Raw genomic sequence first — 22,235 nt, 5'->3', positions numbered from 1 at the left:
GTCTTTCTCTTGCTGATTTATTCTGTCTCTTTTAGAGTTCCCACAAGTATGGAGGTCAGATCAGGCAGGCCCTGCGGGACATGCTTCAGCTACTCTGCCCAGACCAAAGAGAACCCTCTAGAACAGACCAGAGCCAGACCAAGAAGGACCTGTAGATCTGGAGAGGAGAATCAGAACCAGGGGGGGAGGAGGAGAGGAGAAGAGAAGGTGGTTGTGATAATTTGATGGTGTGTGTCGGAAGAACGTTGGGATGATGTCAATGAGCGTTATAGGGGGAGACTGCCGTTTTTAGTCTGTGTTTGTGGTTTAAGGTGGATGGGTTAGGTGATTGAAGGATCAGTATCTATGAAAAAAACAAATTGGATGAAAACCTAACCTTTTTTTTTTTTTATCATGAATTTATAAAATAGTGAAGGAGGGATATGGATATATAGTTAAATCCTTAAACCTTTTTATTTGTATTTTCGATTGTATATTATTTCTGGTCTAACTTTACAATAAGTGTCCCTAATAGTATAGCACTTACAAAAACAGTGTAATAAATTACTGTGGGTACACATGGTTAGTGACGTTCTCAATTTCAAAGTATTTACAAGTATCTCTCAAATAATTTGCACGAGAGGTTTAGCCACAATTTATTTGCGTTTGTGTAATTACAAATATTACGATTTTTTTAAACAACCGCAAACAAGCCTGACTTTTGGAAGTACTCAAACAATACAGTACATAGGCCTGCACTGCAATAACATTGTACCTGCCTATGTAACTACCATGGATGGTCATTGGGGACACTTATTGTAAAGTGGGACCTAACTTCTAAAGCATTTCTAATGTTTTACTTGAATGCAGTGCCCCGAACCTTGACCATTACTTTGGAACACAAGTTAGAACCACATTGACCAAATGATAAGGCCCTATGTTTTGCGCACTCATGTGTCATAGCGAGATTTGAACCTGTATTTGAAGCCTTATCCAGAAATGAGAATTGCACCAAAAATGAAAGCTATTGTCTGAGGATGATGCTGGATCATCTGATATATAAAAAGAAAAAGTGGACAGTTTGATGTTAAAGCTTCAAATAAAAGGCTAAAAATCCAAGCGTGTCACATTTTTGCAAAACACAGGGCCTTTCAAATAAGCTCTCATTATGACGTGACTATGGTCCATTGTAAAAGAAAATATATAATACAAACAAAAACATTTGGCATTCGAAGTTGAGTTAACTATTTGTGCAATGTGTCATTTTAATTGCAATATTATGTTTCCTAGTACACAGTGCAAAGTTCACTTTGGATAAAAATAAAAAAATTCTGCTCCAATTGGTTCAAAAGGCACAACAATGCAAATAACATGGCATTTGTTTTATACAATTTTTCTCATCCATGTTGATGGTAGAGGTTTTCTCCTCAGGTTACAAAATGTCAATATGTAAAAAAGGGTGGAAATGCAAGTCCTGCAACGCTACCGGACTGGCGCTATTAACGCACAGCACAGTTTAATTGGAATCATCATGGCAAGTATTGTTTTTAGTGGGACGTTGCTTCTCGCTACGGTCTTTGGGCTGTGAAGCAACTGCTCGTAGAAAATTCAACAATTTTGAACTAAACAAACAAACAAACTCTGTGGACCCGGAAACACCAGGGTCTCCTAGCTAAATCTTCTTCATATTTAACTCTGGTTTGCAGAGTAACACATGATTGTATTATGGTGTATGTTGCTCGATCGTTACTGCACTGTCCAGGAGGCTTTTTACTTTCACACGGTGGTGAAATGACCTAGGTTTATTCTGCTCTCTTCCCCCAATGATTCTAACCCTTTATAAAGCCATTTATAAAAGCAATAAGTCCACTTCGACCCCTGTTATCTTTCTTTTAACAGTAGGAATTCTTATCCTCTAAGAAATAAAACTAGTTTTGTTCGGAGTATCCATATGAATGATACGGTCCATGCAATGTTGGATTTGTTTGGCAGAACCTAATGTTGTTTTTATATATTCAAATATTTGACAGTTTACTTTCCATGACTAGGGTGGGTGTATTACAGTAGCTGGGCTCTTTTCTGAATTCACCAAGTCATTTCACTACCAAATGTAAACCTCTGCTGGGTAATGACGCTTTTTCTTTGTACATTTAAGTTATGTTTCAGCAAGCCGATTTCATATTTCTTTTGGAGATTTGCGTTAGTGCGTCTTTCTCTTTCTGTCCATCGGCCTGATTTAAATAGAATGATTCAACGGCCAGTACATTTTACCAGTGGCACAATTTGTGTACAAAATTGTATTTTTTTTTGTTGCATTCATAATGTATGTGTATGTACATATACATGTATGTACTCGTTTTCCTTGTGTTTGCTGGCTCTTTTCTCACTCCAGATCAACCACTGAACAGCTGAGCGTGTCACAATATTCTTAAGCATTTTTTTTCTTTCTTAAATGTAATGGAAAAACAAAAACGTATGAATTTTCTATTTTATTAAAAAGAGATTCAGTCACACTTTTTGTGTCAGTTTCTGTCACAGTTATGCATGTGTTCCTTCCTCTTCCTATTGGGTTATGATTAGTATTTCATTGGTGTTCATCACTGCTGTATATACATATATATTAGTGGCTATTTATGAAGGGCTGAATCCTAATTTGAGATCTGGCGCTTTTCTCTCATATTAACATTAATGGATTTGTGTGAAAAATGTAACATTTCTATTTTCCATGTAAATGGTATGTTATAGAAGCATCCAGACAGTTTTTGTGATTTCAGTTGCTTTTGAGAAACCTACCCCACCACCAATAGACTTCCTAGACAATGGGAAACGAGAAGGCATGCACAAGGAGAATTACAATCTCTTTCCCATCCACAGGAGTCTTAGTGGGGGAAGGAGCTGTAACACTTTCTCTTTAGCTATTGGCGACACAAACGGGTAAACCGTCATGCTATCAGTGGGCTATTATCCGACATACTTGTGACTTATTAGTTTGCTTGCTGAAAGCAAAAACACAATTTTTGTTTCATCCGATCAGAGGATATTTCTCCAAGTTGCAAACCGGTCTTGCTTTTTATGGAGGTTTTGGAGCAGTGGCTTCTTCCTTGCTGAGCAGCCTTTCAGGTTATGTCAATATAGGACTTGTTTTACTGTGGATATAGATACTTTTGTACCCGTTTCCTCCAGCATCTTCACAAGGTCCTTTGCTGTTGTTCTGGGATTATTTGCACTTTTCGCACCAAAGTACGTTAATCTCTAGGAGAACACGTCTCCTTCCTGAGAGGTATGACGGCTGCGTGGTCCCATGGTGTTTACACTTGTGTACTTGTTTGTACAGATGAACGCAGTACCTTCAGGCATTTGGAAATTGCTCCCAAGGATGAACCAGACTTGTGGAGGTCAACAACAAAAAAATTCTGAGGTCTTGGCTGATTTCTTTTGATTTTCCCATGATGTCAAGCAAAGAGGCACTGAGTTTGAAGGTAGGCCTTGAAATTCACTGCTCAAAAAAATAAAGGGAACACTTAAACAACACAATGTAACTCCAAGTCAATCACACTTCTGTGAAATCAAACTGTCCACTTAGGAAGCAACACTGATTGACAATCAATTTCACATGCTGTTGTGCAAATGGAATAGACAACAGGTGGAAATTATAGGCAATTAGCAAGACACCCCCAATAAAGGAGTGGTTCTGCAGGTGGTGACCACACCACACTTCTCAGTTCCTATGCTTCCTGGCTAATGTTTTGGTCACTTTTGAATGCTGGCGGTGCTTTCACTCTAGTGGTATCATGAGACGGAGTCTACAACCCACACAAGTGGCTCAGGTAGTGCAGCTCATCCAGGATGGCACATCAATGCGAGCTGTGGCAAGGAGGTTTGCTGTGTCTGTCAGCGTAGTGTCCAGAGCATGGATGCGCTACCAGGAGACAGGCCAGTACATCAGGAGACGTGGAGGAGGCCGTAGGAGGGCAACAACCCGCTACCTCCGCAAGGAGGAGCAGGAGGAACACTGCCAGAGCCCTGCAAAATGACCTCCAGCAGGCCACAAATGTGTATGTGTCTGCTCAAACGGTCAGAAACAGACTCCATGAGGGTGGTATGAGGGCCCGATGTCCACAAGTGGGGGTTGTGATTACAGCCCAACACCGTGCAGGACGTTTGGCATTTTCCAGAGAACACCAAGATTGGCAAATTCGCCACTGGCGCCCTGTGCTCTTCACAGATGAAAGCAGGTTCACACTGGGCACATGTGACAGTCTGGAGACGCCGTGGAGAACGTTCTGCTGCCTGCAACATCCTCCAGCATGACCGGTTTGGCGGTGGGTCAGTCATGGTGTGGGGTGGCATTTCTTTGGGGGGGCCGCACAGCCCTCCATGTGTTCGCCAGAGGTAGCCTGACTGCCATTAGGTACCGAGATGAGATCCTCAGACCCCTTGTGAGGCCATATGCTGGTGCGGTTGGCCCTGGGTTTCTCCTAATTCAAGACAATGCTAGACCTCATGTGGCTGGAGTGTGTCAGCAGTTCCTGCAATAGGAAGGCATTGATGCTATGGACTGGCCTGCCCGTTCCCCAGACCTGAATCCAATTGAGCACATCTGGGACATCATGTCTCGCTCCATCCACCAACGCCACGTTGCACCGCAGACTGTCCAGGAGTTGGCGGATGCTTTAGTCCAGGTCTGGGAGGAGATCCCTCAGGAGACCATCCGCCACCTCATCAGGAGCATGCCCAGGCGTTGTAGGGAGGTCATACAGGCACGTGGAGGCCACACACACACTACTGAGCCTCATTTTGACTTGTTTTAAGGACATCAAAGTTGGATAAGCCCTGTAATGTGGGTTTCCACTTAAATTTTGAGTGTGACTCCAAATGCAGATCTCCATGGGTTGATAAATTTGATTTCTATTGATAATTTTTGTGTGATTTTGTTGTCAGCACATTCAACTATGTAAAGAAAAAAGGATTTAATAAGAATATTTCATTCATTCAGATCTAGGATGTGTTATTTTAGTGTTCCCTTTATTTTTTTGAGCAGTGTACATCCACAGGTACACCTCCAATTATGTCAATTAGCCTATTGGAAGCTTCTAAAGCCACGACATCATTTTCCAAGCTGTTTAAAGGCACAGTCAACTTGGTGTATGTAAACTTTTGACCCACTGGAATTGTGATACAGTGAATTTTAAGTGAAATAATGTCTGTAAACAATTGTTGGAAAAATGACTTGTCACGCACAAAGTAGATGTCCTAACCGACTTGCCAAAACTATAGTTTGTTAACAAGAAATGTGTGTGGAGTGGTTGAAAAACAAGTTTTAATGACTCCAACCTAAGTGTATGTAAACTTCCGACTTCCAACCGTATACCCATATTTCAAGTAATTAAATAAAAAATGTAACCTTTATTTAGCTAGGCAATTCAGTTAAGAACATTCTTATTTTTCAATGACGGCCTTGGAACAGTGGGTTAACTGCCTGTTTCAGATTTTTACCTTGTCAGATTGGGGATTCGATCCACCAACCTTTTCAGTTACTGGCCCAATGCTCTAACCACTAGGCTACCTGCCTCCCTTAAAGTAAGGCTCCATGCTAATTAAAGTTATTCATTATAGGGTAGATTAAAAAAATAGTCCTTTGTCCTTTAAACATTGAACTGTATATCACACATTTACAATAAAACTAGTTTTTTCTGTATTAAATCAAAAATGATCTTATGGTTATATAAAGGAAGCATTATCGTTCAATATCAAGCATTATAGCAGTTACTATAGGTAATAAAAAAACATTTTAATCAATGAAGATAGTGCATAGTACCTTTAATATTGGGAAGGTGTTTTTAATGGTTTGTACACTGTATATTTGCCTATGTGTATTTAAAGTTCTGACCTCTTCCTCCTCATTTTCGGACTCTTTCCCATCTCCTTCTTGTGGAAAATTTCTTCATCGGGCTGCACTTTCCAACTCAGTTTAACGGTGTCAGACATCCCCCGAGCTCTCAGTTTGGCTTTTATCTGAAAATAAGTCATTTACTGAATATATTTTGTAATATTGTAGGGTTCCATAATGTACTCTTAGTTGATATCCATGACTGTGTTTTATAACTGAAATATGTTAGTAAAGAATTGCATTGGACTTTGGGTCTGTTCCTCCTGGGAGTCTGCCGGTTGAGAAAGCCCAATATACAGTTGAGTAGAGGGTGAGACTCACCTGCTGCAAAATGGCCTCACTCACGGCAGGATCACTTAAGTTCGTAGGTGAATCAGGGGTCAGCTCCACTCTCACCATCTGTATCGTCTTAGTGGGGGACTCTATCAATAGACAGCACAGATGGTAGAACATCACACTATATCTGGGGAAAAGGCTGAATTTAGCAGTGGTAACCAAAGCAAGAGTGGTCCACATACACTATATACAAAAATGTATGTGGACACCCTTTCAAATGAGTAGATTTGGCTATTTCAGCCACATGAAATAGCCGAATCCACTAATCTGAAGGGGTGTCCACATACTTTTGTGTATATAGTGTATATTCTACCAATCAAAATATACAGCAATTTTAGAGCAATCTCTCCCGTTACAGTCTGTCTTGGTTGCTTCACATGCACAAACAATCATTATCACACAATAGCGGAGGTGCATAAAGATGGTGGCCTCCATCACTTACCACAAATTCCTAGTTTGTGAAGTTCGCCTATTGTACATTGCACTCAATTACTCTTTTTTTAAATCATCATTAGTACATCATACATGATCCCAATTCTATCTCAAATACTCCAGCATTTTGAAAAACAAAAAAAAGTGCTGATTTATTGACATATTATACAACGCCTGGGTCTAATCCTGAATGCTGATTGGTGAAAACAGCATTCCAGCACGTGTCTATTGCACAAATGTACCTTTGTCTAAATCTATGACGTCAAAATTCCTATTTACTCTGTTCCATCTGCGCAATCCACTGACATTACCTCACATTTCTTTTAGACTGAAATTTTGTTTTCAACAGCGGATATCTGTATAAACCTTGCTGGCAGGCAGCGTTTCTCAGTCAGTCGAAATCATGAATCAGCTTGCATCATTTTTATGGTATTTTAAAAAAGAAATCTATTGAAAAAAGTCAAACGAAACGTAGCTCATTTACAGTCTTTACAGCTTCAGTTTGAAGGGATTGTTTTGCTGTAGCTGTGTGGTTGGTAGCTCCTCTGAACAGCAGTGTCCTGGAGTGAGCACATGTTCTATACCAGGCGAAATCGCGCCTCATTAGCTCATTGTTATGGATGCATCCAAATTAATGTTACTAGAAAACAGCTTAAACAAATGTAGCTACTTTGCTGATATTCTGGCTGCACTTTTTGAAATGAGTGTAAATTAGCCGTAGTTGGCTAGCTGCTGTAGCAATAACGTTTCCACCCAATATAGCATTTGTGTCGGGACTATATCTTGTGGAAGGATGAAATAGTATGAATAAAAAGAATGTTTTTTAATGAAAATGTGTCAATCGTTATTTGAATGTTGGTAACCCCTTGTGTAAAAGTGCTAATGCCCTCGAAGCCAGTGTTTGGCGGATGTATTTGCACGGTTTGTTAGCGCTGCTAAAACAATGACGTCATATCTGAATTCCGAAATCTTTATACACGTTCCCATTGATAAGTAAAAGCACACAACTCCTTAGAATCGAATCCCTTACCCGTGCAGATGACTCCAGCGTCCTCATTATGGTTACAGTTGTGCATTCCCCAGCCTAAGTGTGAGCAGTTTGTGAGATCTATCTCGCTTCCATTGCAGTCTACATCATCTAAGAGGATAGGGTCCAAGCCGGTGCCGAAGTAGGCCTGCGAATTGGCTGAGATGGCGGTGCCACAGCCCAGCTGCCCACACACCACCTGGGCATCTTGAAGGTCCCAAAGGTCATCACACACCGTGCCCCACTGATTGATATGGAACACCTCCACACGGCCCTGGCAGCGGTTGTTGCCGTTCACCATGCGGATGGTGGGCATCTCTGGAGAAGACCGAGAGATTGACAGATGGGTACATGTCAAAATAGAGGAGAAGAAAGTCTTCATGGTTTGCTTGATGACAAAAAGGTGTCGTTGCACAATCTATAAATAGAAAATAAAGTAGTACATCATTATGAATAGTAAGTATTCCAATGTCTATTAAAGCTGTTGGTCTACCAATTAGCTTCTGGAGTGTTTATTTCACGTTCACTGAAAGTAGTGACGTTCAAAAAGAACAAATTGTTCTCAAACTGCACAACTCTTTTTAATGACTCGAGTCAGGGTTAGTTTTTACGAGTAACTCATTCCTTTTAGTCGTTAAATTTGACCTGATGGCCGCAATGAATTCTTCAGCAGGATGGATATATTCTTCAGCAGGTTTATATATTATTCAGCAGGATTGATATGCGCTCCTCTGCCTCGGCGGCTCCGAAGACATGCTCCGACCACCAACTGTCTATCATGCAGTATGTGCGCACAGGAAAATAGATAATGCAAACAGTTTTGAACTGATAATTGATTGCATGGTGTAAAAATGTACTCAATGAATTGAGAATGAAGGTTATCGATGAACACTGCTGTGTAGAACCAAACATTACACAGCCTGCTTCTGCTCAACAAACTCGAGAACGAATTGTTTCGGGGGGTCGCTGCAGTTAATATTAATGATAATGTGCTAATCTCCCGACGGTAGCCAAGCAATTGCAATCCGCCAAGACGAGTCGTTCACAATCTAGTACGGTTGCGGCTGCAACTAAACCTTGTTTTTTTTAAAGGTATCAAGAAATAATCTTATTTGTATGCCTAGCAAACCGAAATGTACATTATTTTCAAGCCCACTTTTATTAATCTCAGTCACAAATGACAGAGAGAACAAGAGTCTTGTAGAATCATGATTCTTTTGAGTTTTGTTTTCATTGTTCGCTGGTAGAGGTCCTGTATGCATTGGCCTCTGGGCATTATTGAATCAAAGGAACGAATCTAAAGAGTCTATAGATTCATTCTTTTGAAGAATTTAAAAGATCAGAATCAGTATAAAGACCCAAACTTCCCATCACCAACTAAAAGTAGGGGAGAGGGCTCTGATTCAGCTGCAAGCAGTAGGGGAGCGTGGGATAAATTGTGCCAAAGGGTTAGTTGAGCCAACCCTTGTTTCTAGGAAACTATACACAAAATGAATCATGTGACCAAATATTTAGATAGAGGCCATCATCATTTCATTGAGTCTGTGAAGGAAGAAACCACATGAAAAAATGTAGGAAGTTTGGTCCAAAAAACAGATTTCCCCAATGTCAGGTGAATTTGTGTTTGAGGTTTCATGATGTGTGTATCAAAACCTAAATAGATAGTTTTAAGACTTTTATACATTAGTTGGATTCTCTATAAGCTACAATACGAGGTCCTAAGCCTAGCATGAAAGTGCATCCTTGTTAGGGTTGCTAAGGGAGGGTATAATACTGGAAACTTCCAAAGTTGACTAGTAAACTACCAGAATTTTGGTATCTTTCAAGAATTTTAGGTAATCATTTATTGTTAATTAGGCTATTTTCTCTTGAACCATAAGGTTTATCCACTAGAAACTCATGGACAATGTGGACACATATATAATAAATTAATACTATATATGAATACATTAAAAAAATTAAATTACCAAAGTTATGATAGATTGCCTTAGATTTTCTGTTAATTACCAATATTACTGAAGATTCAGGTAACTTTGGTAAATTATCTGGAAACTATGCAACCCTAATCCTTGTAGCTGTGGGCTAATATAATACATGTTTTGCTTTGGGGTAAATTGTGCCATTTGGCCAGGGCAAGTTGAGCCAAAGGCTGAACATACCCAATACAAATGATGATTACATTTTGTCAGTAATTGCATAGTATTTTAGAAAAATGTCATGCATATGAACTTGGTATGGGACAGGGAACAATTGTTTTCTTCTTTTGGCTCTATACTCCAAAAGTTTAGATTTGAAATTAAACAATGATTGAGGTTAAAGTGAAGATTTTCAGCTTTAATTTGAGGGTATTTTCATCCGTATCGTGTGAACCGCTATGTATATGGGACCAAATACTGAACTTTTTACTACTTTATTACAATATAAGTGAATTTGTCCCAATACCTTTGTTCTCCTAAAATGAAGGGACCACGTACAAAAAGTGTTGTCATTTCTAAACGGTTCACCCGATAGGATGAATATACCCCAAAATTAAAGTTGACAGTCTGCACTTTAACATCATAATCATTGTTTGATTTCAAATCCAAAGTTTTGAAGTATAGAGACAAACATTTTTTTTTACATGCTTCACTCTCCCTATAATTACATAGGGCACAGTATCTGTTGATATATTTGTTAGAAAGAATACTATATTTCCTTGACGTAATGATCCTAATTCCCCACTATCCCCTATAAGGTAGTGTACTGTAGGTCTATTTATCATATCACATGGGATGCAGCATTATTACCTCTTGTTGTCATAACAGGTGTAGAGGCAGCCGTCATAGTTCCGTTTACTGGTTCTGTTAAGTCTTTCACTAGAGTAGAAAAAAGTTAATCAAAATCAGAATACCCTTTTCATAATTTATCCCTCTACATAAGCATGTGAAGCAGATTGGGATCTGTGAAACTCACTCGTCCCTTACGCAATCAATATAGCAACGGGTAGAGACGCTTCAGGAGGGTGGTCACGAATGTTTGCGAGGCAGAGGTCCCGAGTTCGAGCCTTGTTAATAGCCAAATTAGGGGGAAGCGGTACTTGGTAAGCAAGCAGTGTGATGTCATTTACAATGATGCCATGTGACTCGGATCTGCAGTTGTGCTCAGCTCAACGCTGGGGTTTCTGTGGAGTGAATCCACTGTTCAAACCACATCTTCCGACTGTTCGAACTGGAGGGGGGGCTCAATAAAACATTAGAAAGTCAATATTACTGTACTTCAGTCAGTAACGCCTCTACTTCCATAAGTCACTACTACTACCATTACAGTACATTACTGATGCTGTACTACTACACTCAATAGTACTATTTCTACAGTCACCACTACACAGAAAAAAGGGTTCTGCGGCTGTCCCTATAGGAGAACCAGTTTTGGTTCCAGGTATAACTCTTTTGGGTTCATGTAGAACCCTTTCCACAGAGGGTTCTACATGGAACCCGAAAGAGTTATACCTGGAACCAAAACTGGTTCTTCAAATGGTTCTCCTATGGGACAGCAGAAGAAACCCTTTTGGTTCTAGATAGAAAAAAAGGTGCTAAGAGTTTATGGTTACGGGAATAAAATAAACTATAACTACTGCTTCCACTGCCAATAAAAATGAAGACTGCTGTAGCAAGGACACACATTTTATTTTCAACATTCAGGAAGATGGTCTCTGTTGCTTGAACTATTAAAAAATGTTGTGCTCTGAAAAACTCTCCATCTGCTTTTAATGGGATCTCTTCAACATCATAAACATTGCATTGCTAGATATATAATTTAAGAAAATCTGCGATTTTGATCTTTGTGCTTATACTGATCACAGACTGCAGTTTTTAAGCAACCTCTCGAAACATTAGTTCTTGTACTACCCAATTTTGTGTAGTCCACTAAAGAAAATCTGGAGTCTACTAAACTATCTGCCTGTGTTCATCTTCAATTCTACAATGACCTTTAAAGGGCAAACTTATTGTTCCATGGTTCCTCACCCTGAAAGGAGTCTATGGGCCAGGAGAAACCGTATGGTTTGGTTTTCTGTAAACAGCCACTACAAACTTAAGCTAAGTTCATCCACCACTAGCTAAACATCTATGGGAGTGATAGGGGCAACTGAGGTTGATGTTATTTAAAGGAGATTTTTCTTCACAATTTTTTTTTTACATTTCACTGTTTCCCCCTAACACTTTGGTTGTGATGCTGGCAGGGGGAGTTACTACTCTGGTCTGGACATTTTTAGGCTTCGGGAATAGAAAAAATATCCTCTCTGTTCATATAGGGAAATAATAGGAAAATAATTGTGGTTCCTGCTTTTTGAACAAGACAATCCACAGCCGAAATCACATGGTGGCAAATTGTCTTGAACAATTCTCTTTAAAGACCCAGGGCAGCTGTTTTTATCTCGGTATCAAACCATTTCTGGGTAACAAATAAGTATCTTACTGCAGTGGTGTAAAGTACTTAAGTAAAAATACTTTAAACTACTACTTAAGTAGTTTTTTGGGGTATCTATACTATTTATTTTTTGATAACTTTTACTTCACTACGCTCCTAAATAAAACAAAATGTACTTTTGAATCCAAACATGTTCCTTGGTAGCCAAAAATACTCGTTACACTTTGAATGCCTAGCAGGACAGGAAAATGATCAAATTCATGCACTTATCAAGAGAAAATCCCAGGTCATTCCTACTGCCTCTGATATGGCGGACTCACTAAAAACAAATGCTTAGTTTGAAAAGATCTGGTTTGCTTAATATAAGGAATTTGCTCAAATATACTTAACTATCAGAAGTAAAAGTATAAATAATTTCAGTTACATTTCCTTTTAATACTTAAGTAAATTTAAAACCAAATACCTTTTAGACTTTTACTCAAGTAGTATTTTACTGGGTGATTTTCACTTTTACTTGAGTCATTTTCTATTAATCTATTAAGGTACCTTTACTTTTACTCAGTGGTTGAAAAAGTACTAAATTGTCATGCTTGAGTAAAAGTAAAGATACCTTATTAGAAAATGACTCAAGTAAAAGAGAAAGTCACCCAGTAAAATACCACTTGAGTAAAAGTCTAAAAGTATTTGGTTTGAAATATACTTAAGTATTAAGTAAAAGGAAATAGAATTGCTCAAATGTACTTAAGTATCCAAAGTAAAAGTACAAACCATTTCAAATTCCTTATATTCAGCAAACCAGACAGCAAAATATATATATATTTTTTTATTGACGGATTGCCAAGGGCACACTCCAACACTAATTTACAAACAAAGCATTTGTATTTAGTGAGTCCACCAGATCAGAGGCAGTAGGGATGACCCGGAATGTTCTCTTGATAACTGTGTGAATCTGACAATTTTCCTGTCAAAATATAACAAGTACTTTTGGGTGACAGGGAAAATGTATGGAGTAAAAAGTACATTATTATCTGTATGTAGTGAAGTGAAGTAAAAGTTGGCAAAAATATAAATAGTAAAGTACAGATACCCCCCAAAACGACTTAAGCAGTGCTTTAAAGTATTTTTACTTAAGTACTTTACACCACTGCTTTTACTCAAGTATGACAATTGGGTACTTTTACCACCACTGCCTTACTGTAATAGTTTTCCATAAAAAAATGATAAAAGAAAGAAAAACAGCATTTTTGCAACCCCCCCCAAAATTCAAGCAAGTATACTGAACTGAAATATTAACACAACATGTAAAGTGTTGGTCCCATGTTTCATGAGCTGAAATAAAAGATCCCAGAAATGTTCAATATGCACAAAACGCTTATTTCGCTCAAATTTTGTGCACAAATTTGTTTACATCTGTTGGTGAACATTTATCCTTAGCCAAAATAATCCATCCACCTGACATGTATGGCATATCAAGATTAAACAGCATGATCATTACACAGGTGCACCTTGTGCTGGGGACAATAAAAGGCCACTGTAAAATGTGCAGTTGTCACACAACACAATGCCACAGATGTCTCTGTGCTCATCTGCGTGCTCATCGTCCTCACCAGGGTCTTGACCTGACTGCAGTTCGGTGTGTTAACCGAATTCTGTGGGCAAATGCTCACCTTCAATGGCCACTGGCACGCTGGAGAAATGTGCTCTTCACGGATTAATCCCGGTTTCAACTGTATCGGGCAGATAGCGTTGTGTAGGCGAGTGGTTTGCTGATGTCAACGTTGTGAATAGTGTGCCCCATGGTGGCAGTGGGGTTATGGTATAGGCAGGCATAAGCTACGGACAATGAATACAATTACATTTTATCAATGGCAATTTGAATGCACAGAGATACCGTGACAAGATCCTGAGGCCCATTGCTGTGCCATTCATCCGCCGCCATCCCCTCATGTTTCAGCATGATAATGCACGGCCCCATGATGCAAGGATCTGTAGACAATTCCTGGGAGCTGAAAATGTCCCAGTTCTTCCATGGCCTGCATACTCACCAAACATGTCACCCATTGAGCATGTTTGGGATGCTCTGGGTCGACGTGTACGACAGCGTGTTCCAGTTCCCGCCAATATCCAGCATCTTCGCACAGCCATTGAAGAGGAGTGGGACAACATTCCACAGGCCACAATCAACAGCCTGATCAACTCTATTCGAAGGAGATGTCACCCTGCATGAGGCAAATGGTGGTCACACTAGATACTGACTTTTTTTTTTAACCACACCCCTAACTTTTTTATAAAATATATTTGTGACCAACAGATGCATATATGTATTCCCAGTCATGTGAAAGATTACAACCTAAAACATTTATTTCAATAGTGATTTCACCAGGCAAGCCGAAACTCCACCCATGCAAAACCTGCTGATTTAGAAGGTCCTGTGTAGATTGTATTTTCAACCAGCAACTATCAGGAAATTACACTGATCCATTTATGTCAGACCTTGGTAGTGTTACTTTCATTCAGCTGTTGTACAATGATTTAAATAAACACAGGAAAAAAATGTTTTTTTGACTGCCCATAACCCCTGGTTTTGCGCTTCACACTTGATGATAGTGAGTAGACATTGAATAAAGACACTGACCTGAGAACAGCACTAGGAATAACATCCACTGCATGATGGTAGACTGTTTACCCTATGACACAAAGAGAGAACACACACTATGATAATGACTTCCATAACAAGGAACAATAATCTGTAGGTTTTAATATCTGTTATCTGATTGGAGTGTCCAGACAAATGCTGAATATTGGTTACGTCTTTGCCATTTAATGTTTGAGTGATACCCAATGCTTTTATTTAGAAATCATTTGAGATTTGAACGATACCTACGTGAAAAAATACTACAGTTTACTATAGAATAATATAGTACTTACTATAGAATTCTGTAGTAAACATTAGTAAACTATAATATACTGTATTCCACACTAGTGTCCCTCGATCATGTGAAGTACTTACTATAGAATGTTGTAGAATACTATACTACACGCTATAGTATTCCTCCATTACAGTAATTACTATAGTACTGTAAATACTACAGTCATGTCCTCAAAAACACTGTAGTGAATACTACAGTAAAGTCTGCAAGAACACGACAGTGAATACTATAATATATAAATATAGTAATACTACAGTATTTATGCCATAGTGTACTATAGTATTTCTTCATCTGGGTAACTACAGTTGTCAGTTAGTTAATACAAAATTGTCCCAATGAAAAGCACAATCACAAAGTTAATATCTAAACCTTCTTGTTATTGTGTAGTCAAATCTTTGTTCTGAAATGTTTGATTTAATTCTTCAATCAAAAACACCTTTCCTCCTATTGAATAGTACAGTGCCCTCTGTAATTTTGCGGGCAGTTTTTCTTCTTTTTGCTCAATATTCCAAAAGGTTTGAATTTGAAATCGAACAATGACTATGACGTTAAGGTACAATATGTCAGCTTTAATTTGAGGGTATTTTCATCCATATCGGGATGAACCGTTTAGGAATTTCAGCACTTTTTGTACCAAGACCCCCCCCCCCCCCCCCCCAAATTCACTTATGTGTGTATTAAAGTAGTTCGGTATGTGGTCCCATATTTATAGCACGCAATGAATGACTACATCAAGCTTGTGCCTAAACGTTCTACCACAGCGACCATGTTATTTTTTGAAAGCATATTTGATTCTGAGTTCGGACATACAAACTTTATATTTGAAAACTACGTCTTAGACTCATATATTCCGTTTTCGGAACGTACATTACTGACACTAAAGGGTGTGTTCGGAAATTAAATCTGGAATGCCAAAGGGCGTTCATAAAATCAGTCAAGCACCCAAGCTAATTTTTATTTATTTATTTATTTATTTTACCTTTATTTAACCAGGTAGGCAAGTTGAGAACAAGTTCTCATTTACAATTGCGACCTGGCCAATTTGCTGACATTGGCTAGCTTGCTAGCTACTGCAAGAAGCAAATGAGAGAACACCTCACTCTGACCATTTTACATGCCCTAGCAGATCTGGTTTGGCTGTTTTCATGATATCTAGAGCGTTGGTGACTGTGCTGTTGTCATAAATAATTATGTTTTTATGCCGAAATTTACTGACACCGGTCATATTCATGCACGTTCGTAAATGCAGTTATTCTGCGCTCTGGCACACTCAGACAGAGTGCTCTGAAATCGGAGTAGATAGCCAGAGTGAATTTACGAACGCACCCAAAGAGGGAGGCTTGCTCGGCTGGTGCTAGCACACTCGCAGATCAAATACACAACTGGAACACCGATTTATGATTTAAGACATTTGTTCTTCAGTGCTGATTTATTTATTAGCCTATGCATTATAATTTATTTGTCTTATAGGGCAACAAGTTATGACTGAAAAGAAGCTGCAGGTAAGCCAGGACTGACTAGACAGGTTGACTAAAATAGCCTATCAAATTTCAGAAATCATAAGCAGGTAAATGTACCAATTTGGCTTAAACTGTATTTTTCCTACACCCCTGTGAAAAAGGATATCCCACCATCTGCCTGTCAAACAAAGAGGCTACCATAGACATATTCATTCGTATTTCTATGGAGGCTACAGTGTCCGCTGCAAACCTCTGTATGGCCTGTTGTTTCTCACCACTATCCAGGTAACCTAATGAAGTAGCCGACGTCCTCTGAAGTGTCTGGCTGGCTAGCTTGCCTCTGACTTTTCCATACGCTGACTAGGCTACATGTAACCCCAGTTTTCTGTCTTTATAAGTAGACTTTATTTACTTTTCTGCTTGTAACATGCCCTGCACATGTTGAGTTCTCTTGGGGCAGGGGGCTAACTAGCCGGATGTAAGAGTGGAGCCTCGTGTTCTAAATTCGTTTTGTTATGGTTTACTTTCCAAAGAAGTCTATACAGTCCTCTGGATGGATACACTTTCATGCAGGTTAAGGTTGGTTAGATACACAGAAGGACAGACCACATAGACCACATGGGAGAGGAATGTACAGCACAACAACAAGAGGGACATACAGTTCGTGAAAGTATTCCTTATCTACTGTTGGATCCTGTATTTTACATTATAGCCATTAACATATATATGATTGAATATTATCTGCTGTTGGCTTGTGTGGATGTATGTATGTGTTATGCAACATAGCTGACTTGAAACATTGTTAAAAGTATCAGGGCCATGGGACTTTCTCATGATGGAAAAATACAGAGAAGCATGAAGACAGGGACTGTTCAAATTAGTTGGGAGGGGAGCACATTCAGAGCGGGGTGTTGCGAGAACAAGCGGTCTTTTGTTAGATAACAGGAGCCAGGTGCGAGATAACGGTATGGAGCATGAGAGCCTGGATGTTCTTCACAAGCAACATTTACATCTATCAACAGAAGCGCCAAGAGGCGGGGACCCGCCTGAGCACCTGCAATAGGCTGAGCAAGTTTAAACCACGCCCAGTCTCTACTGTGATAGGCCAACAGACGGGTTGGAACTGTCTATCACAGTATAAAGAATACTGTTTTACATACATCTTGTCAGTTCTCTGTTCTGCCCTGCGTGATATTACAGTGAGCCCGTATATACGAAAGTTGCATTTGCCATTTATTACTTAGCTAATAAAAAATACATAGTATAAAATCGGTGACTCATTGTTATATTTATCCTGATACCAGATTTGAATTTACGCAACTCTAACACTACTTGGAAGAACTAGTAAAATGATTTTGTCAGACAGCTCTGCAGCATACTTAGTCAGGCTAGGTAAATAGGATGACTAAAGACAGTACAGTATTGGGAGCACGTGACGTAGATGGTCTGTCTGCTACCTGCTTGAGCAGAGATGAGAAGAGTACTTTAAGGAATGAAAAATAATAAAGTAATCAAAGTAATATACACAACTGATATATTTGACTATTTCTGATATATTTTATTATATATTCTATTTTTCGATTGATTTCTACCAATGTGGACCTGACAGAGACAATGTAATATTTTCAATGTTTTGGCAATTGAATGTTCACTATTTTTGTCTTTGGAATTTCCTAAAAATCATTGTAATGTCAATATTTCATAATGTGTTTAATTTTAAAGTAAATGATCGATACCAAAATCTAAAACCGTGATTATTTTGATAATCTAACTGAAACCAACCTCAAGAAACTCTAATCGCTCAGCACTATTCACTGGGCACTGTATGTGTATAGGAGGAAGACTTTCTATAGTCATTCAGTGGAGAGTTATTCATTGCCCTTTTACAAGGTTAGAGTTTTTTTTTTCTAAATCTCACCGAACCAAACCATTTACTTTTTACAACCACAATCCTTCCTTCCACAAAAACATCCTTGTCCAAACAATTAGCAGTGTCAGTATCATCTGGTGAACCTGCGGAAGACATGGACTGAAGCACAGAGTTATTTCAGAAATAATTGCTTTGACCTGAGGCTGTGGAAAAGGTAGATTGAAGTGAGTTTGTAAAGCAGGGGTTGGAACCGGTTCAGGGAACAATCGAAAATTGAAAATATTTTTTTTGAGGAACAGAATCATGAATGGACCCGGCATTTTAAAAGCATGGGAACCAGTTAATGACGTTATTTTACATTCCAGCATTTTTTTCCAGTCCCACAAAAAAATGCAACAAAGCACCTATTTAAAGCCCTCACTCTTGTCAGTCAAACTTATTCCAGTGTCTGTCTGCCAGCTGAAAATCTTTGCCAGTTTGTGTGTGTGTGTGTGTGTGTGTAGGCCCCTCCCCGTCTGAAGCATAGCCTATTAGCTGACTGACATTACAATCGTGATTCTAAAACGGAGAGATTTTTTTTTATTCGAGAAGAATGGATTCATCTTTTCAATGCTTGTTAATGTTACTCTAGTTCTAACGTTTCAATATTGGATTTGTTAACTACAAAAAGGTTAAGACATGTTTTTATTTGAATTCTGATGCCCCTCTGCATACAGGCCATAGTCACGGGAGGTTGGGGTGCTGCAGTACCCCCTGATAAACTCACCCTGTTGACAGCACTCCCTATCTAAAACATCCTTCCCGCAGCTATGACACAGGGTGGAAAGTGATATCAGGGAGACAGAAAATCTAAAATAACAATAAATACAATAATCATAAACAAAAACGTTACTGATGAGAAAGATTTTTATATATTTTGATCATTTGACTGGGCAGTAGTCCAGGTGTGACAAAAAGTGGTAAGGGTAAGCAACAACACATCTGCCACGCTGACCATCAACATGGGGTCCCCTCAGGGGTGCGTGTTTAGTCTCTTCCTGTACTCCCTGTTCACCCACGACAGCGCTCGACTCCAACACCATCAAGTTTGCAGACGACACGACGGTGGTACTGTAGACCTGATCACCAACGACGATGAGACAGCTTATAGGGAGGAAATATTGATAATGTGAAATCAACCAATGTGAGTCGATGTGCAATAAAAAAAGATCCTAATATTGAAAAGGAAAATAGCTCTAGTCTACATGTGAGATCAGGTGCACATGTAATTAAATAGAGGAGTCTATAGCCTATGGACAGAGAACCACCGGGCAGTTATCTTTCCAAGGAAATGTAAAGTGGGGCAAAAAGTATTTAGTCAGCCACCAATTGTGCAAGTTCTCCCACGTAAAAAGATGAGGCCTGTAATTTTCATCATAGGTACACTTCAACTATGACAGACAAAATGAGAAAAAAAAATTCCAGAAAATCACATTGTAGGATTTTTTAATGAATTTATTTGCTCTATAGAGCTCTACCTCAGTCTTTCATGCAATGAGAAATTCTCCAAAGCAAAACCTAAATATCATATTTGAAGTAGAACAAAAAGCAACCTATTTAAATAAACAGCATAGAAAAAAACAGAGTAAGGCAGATAACATTTTTTGAAAATACTACAAATAATTTGGTATTCTATTTTGTATAATTATTAATTTTGTCTTGGAGAGCTGTGGTGTCATTTAACAACAAGGAAAATGTTTAATAAGGTGCAGACTAGTTTCTTTTAAGGTTGCTTGGTGCACATACGAGGCGGAGAGGGAGCAGACTGCAGAGTAGCACAGCTGAGCTCAACCGAGCAGGCACACACACACACACACACACACACACACACACACACACACACACACACACACACACACACACACACACACACACACACACACACACACACACACACACACACACACACACACACACACACACACACACACACACAAACAGGAAAGTCGCTGGGGGCAGCCTTACAAATAGGCTAAATTTGACGCAGTACTCTTTGGCAAATAAAAGCCGCTGGAGGGGTCTGAAAACTCGCAAAATATAGCGACAAAGTGGTAACGCAATCAAAACAACAAAAAATTGCAACAGGAAGTGGTCAGGGGCCAAGATCGAACAATAAACAGTTCTAGAATTTTCATAAAAAAAGACAATGAGGAGATGCTCATGTCTCCGACCCCAACAATAACAATGGGAGTAGTTGTCCCAAAGGAGGGAAGGCAGGCAACAAGCTTACGTCCAAAATAAGCCTATAGAAGCGCATTAGGCTTATTTTGGACAGATTTTGGTGAGAGGTCAGCCATTTCCTTTCTGATTTGTCTATGTTTGAGAATAAAAAAATGGTGCAATGGATTATGGTCATTGTAGTAAATTACCACGTGTCTGCGCTAACCGAGGTTGCATATTTGTTTAATGAAAACTACCACTCCCTTCAGCCTAGTGTCCCACATAGTTCTTGACTTGATTTCTCTCCTAAATTATTAGGATTTTTCTCTACAATAACAGCGCTTTGGGCTCACAAAAATAACTAAATGGAATTCAAGTACTTGAACCAACGTCTGTCAATTAGTTGTTTAGTAACATTGTTGGTTAATTGCTCAGCCCTGCTTGTGAAAGTCTTGATTCCCTTTACACAGTTTTACTGCCTTTTATTTAAATATAAAAAGGGATTGCATACCATATTTCATATTTTCAAAGTCTTAAATGCCCATGTAAATCAAATCAAATTGTATTTGTTACATACACATGCTTCACAGATGTTATTGTGGTGGTAGCAAAATGCTTGTTTTTCTATCTCCAACAGTGCAGTAATATCTAACAAGTAATATCTAACAATAGACGCAATCTAAAGTAAAGGAATGGAATTAATAATATATAAATATTTGGATGAGCAATGTCAGAGCGGCATAGACTAAGATACAGTAGAATAGGATAGAATACATTATATACATATGAGATGAGTAATGCAAAATATGTAAACATTATTAAAGTGGCCAGTGATTTCAAGTGTATGTATATAGGGCAGCAGCCTCTAATGTGACTACTGATGGCTATTTAACCTTCTGATGGCCTTGAGATCGAAGCTGTTTTTCAGTCTCTCGGTCCCAGCTTTGATGCACCTGTACTGACCTTCTGGATGATAACGGGGTGAACAGGCAGTGGCTCAGGTGGTTGATGTCCTTTGATGAGCATTTTGGCCTTCCTGTGACATCGGGTGCTGTAGGTGTCCTGGAGGGCAGGTAGCTTGCCCCCGGTGATGCGTTGGGCAGACCGCAACACCCTCTGGAGATCCCTGCAGTTGCCGTAACAGTGTTGGTTATGTTTCCACTTGACACTGCAGAAATATGTATTTGATGTTTATATATTCCTATTGGTTGGTTGAATTTACATACACGATATATATATACAAGTATGTGGACACCCCTTCAAATTGCCTAGTTAAATAAAGGTTCAATAAAATCAATTAAAAACATTTGTGGATTCGGCTATTTCAGCCATACCCATTGCAGACAGATGTATAAAATTGAGCACACAGCCATACAATCTCCATAGACAAACATTGGCAGTAGAATGGCCTTACTGAAGAGCTCAGTGACTTTCAACATGGCACCATCATAGGATGCCACCTTTCCAACAAGTCAGTTTGTCAAATTTCTGCTCTGCTAGAGCTGCCCCGGTCAACTGTAAGTGCTGTTATTGTGAAGTGGAAATGTCTAGGAGCAACAACGGATCAGCCGCAAAGTGGTAGGCCACACAAGATCACAGAATGGGACTGCCGAGTGCTGAAGTGCTTAGCACGTACAAATTGTCTGTCTTCGGTTGTAACACTCACAACCGAGTTCCAAACTTCTCTGGAAGCAACGTCAACAAA

General features: G+C 39.1%; 2 protein-coding genes across 3 annotated transcripts in view; one reads left to right on the top strand and one right to left on the bottom strand.

Annotated features, from left to right (window-relative positions):
* Positions 1-2,492, top strand: part of LOC109865510 (carnitine O-palmitoyltransferase 1, liver isoform) — a 38,197-nt gene extending 35,705 nt beyond the window's left edge. For both annotated transcript variants that reach the window (XM_031799073.1, XM_031799072.1), the window contains exon 19: positions 36-2,492. In XM_031799073.1, coding sequence (XP_031654933.1) covers positions 36-155 — 120 coding nt within the window. In that variant the 3' untranslated portion in view covers positions 156-2,492. The remainder of the gene's footprint in view (positions 1-35) is intronic.
* Positions 2,493-5,782: 3,290 nt separating this feature from the next.
* Positions 5,783-21,538, bottom strand: LOC109865950 (scavenger receptor cysteine-rich domain-containing group B protein). Its single transcript, XM_031800041.1, has 6 exons — positions 21,494-21,538; positions 14,707-14,758; positions 10,451-10,519; positions 7,668-7,982; positions 6,191-6,291; positions 5,783-5,994 (listed from the first exon to the last, which is right to left on the bottom strand). The coding sequence occupies exons 2-6, from the start codon at positions 14,738-14,740 to the stop codon at positions 5,857-5,859; spliced, it is 657 nt and encodes a 218-aa protein (XP_031655901.1). The 5' UTR covers positions 14,741-14,758; positions 21,494-21,538; the 3' UTR covers positions 5,783-5,856.
* Positions 21,539-22,235: the final 697 nt, after the last annotated feature.

The sequence above is a fragment of the Oncorhynchus kisutch genome, linkage group LG20, assembly GCF_002021735.2.
Source record: "Oncorhynchus kisutch isolate 150728-3 linkage group LG20, Okis_V2, whole genome shotgun sequence".
In the NCBI taxonomy this organism is placed as follows: Eukaryota; Metazoa; Chordata; class Actinopteri; order Salmoniformes; family Salmonidae; genus Oncorhynchus; species Oncorhynchus kisutch.
Note: the sequence above shows the minus strand (reverse complement) of the source record. Positions and strands in the feature narration are given on the sequence as shown.

Coding starts and splice junctions, on each gene's coding strand:
- LOC109865950 (XM_031800041.1), bottom strand. CDS start 14,740: ATGCAGTGGATGTTATTCCTAGTGCTGTTCTCAG. Junction 10,520..14,706: donor ATTCCTAGTGCTGTTCTCAG/GTCAGTGTCTTT, acceptor TTTCTACTCTAG/TGAAAGACTTAACAGAACCA. Junction 6,292..7,667: donor CGCTGGAGTCATCTGCACGG/GTAAGGGATTCG, acceptor GTCTATTGATAG/AGTCCCCCACTAAGACGATA.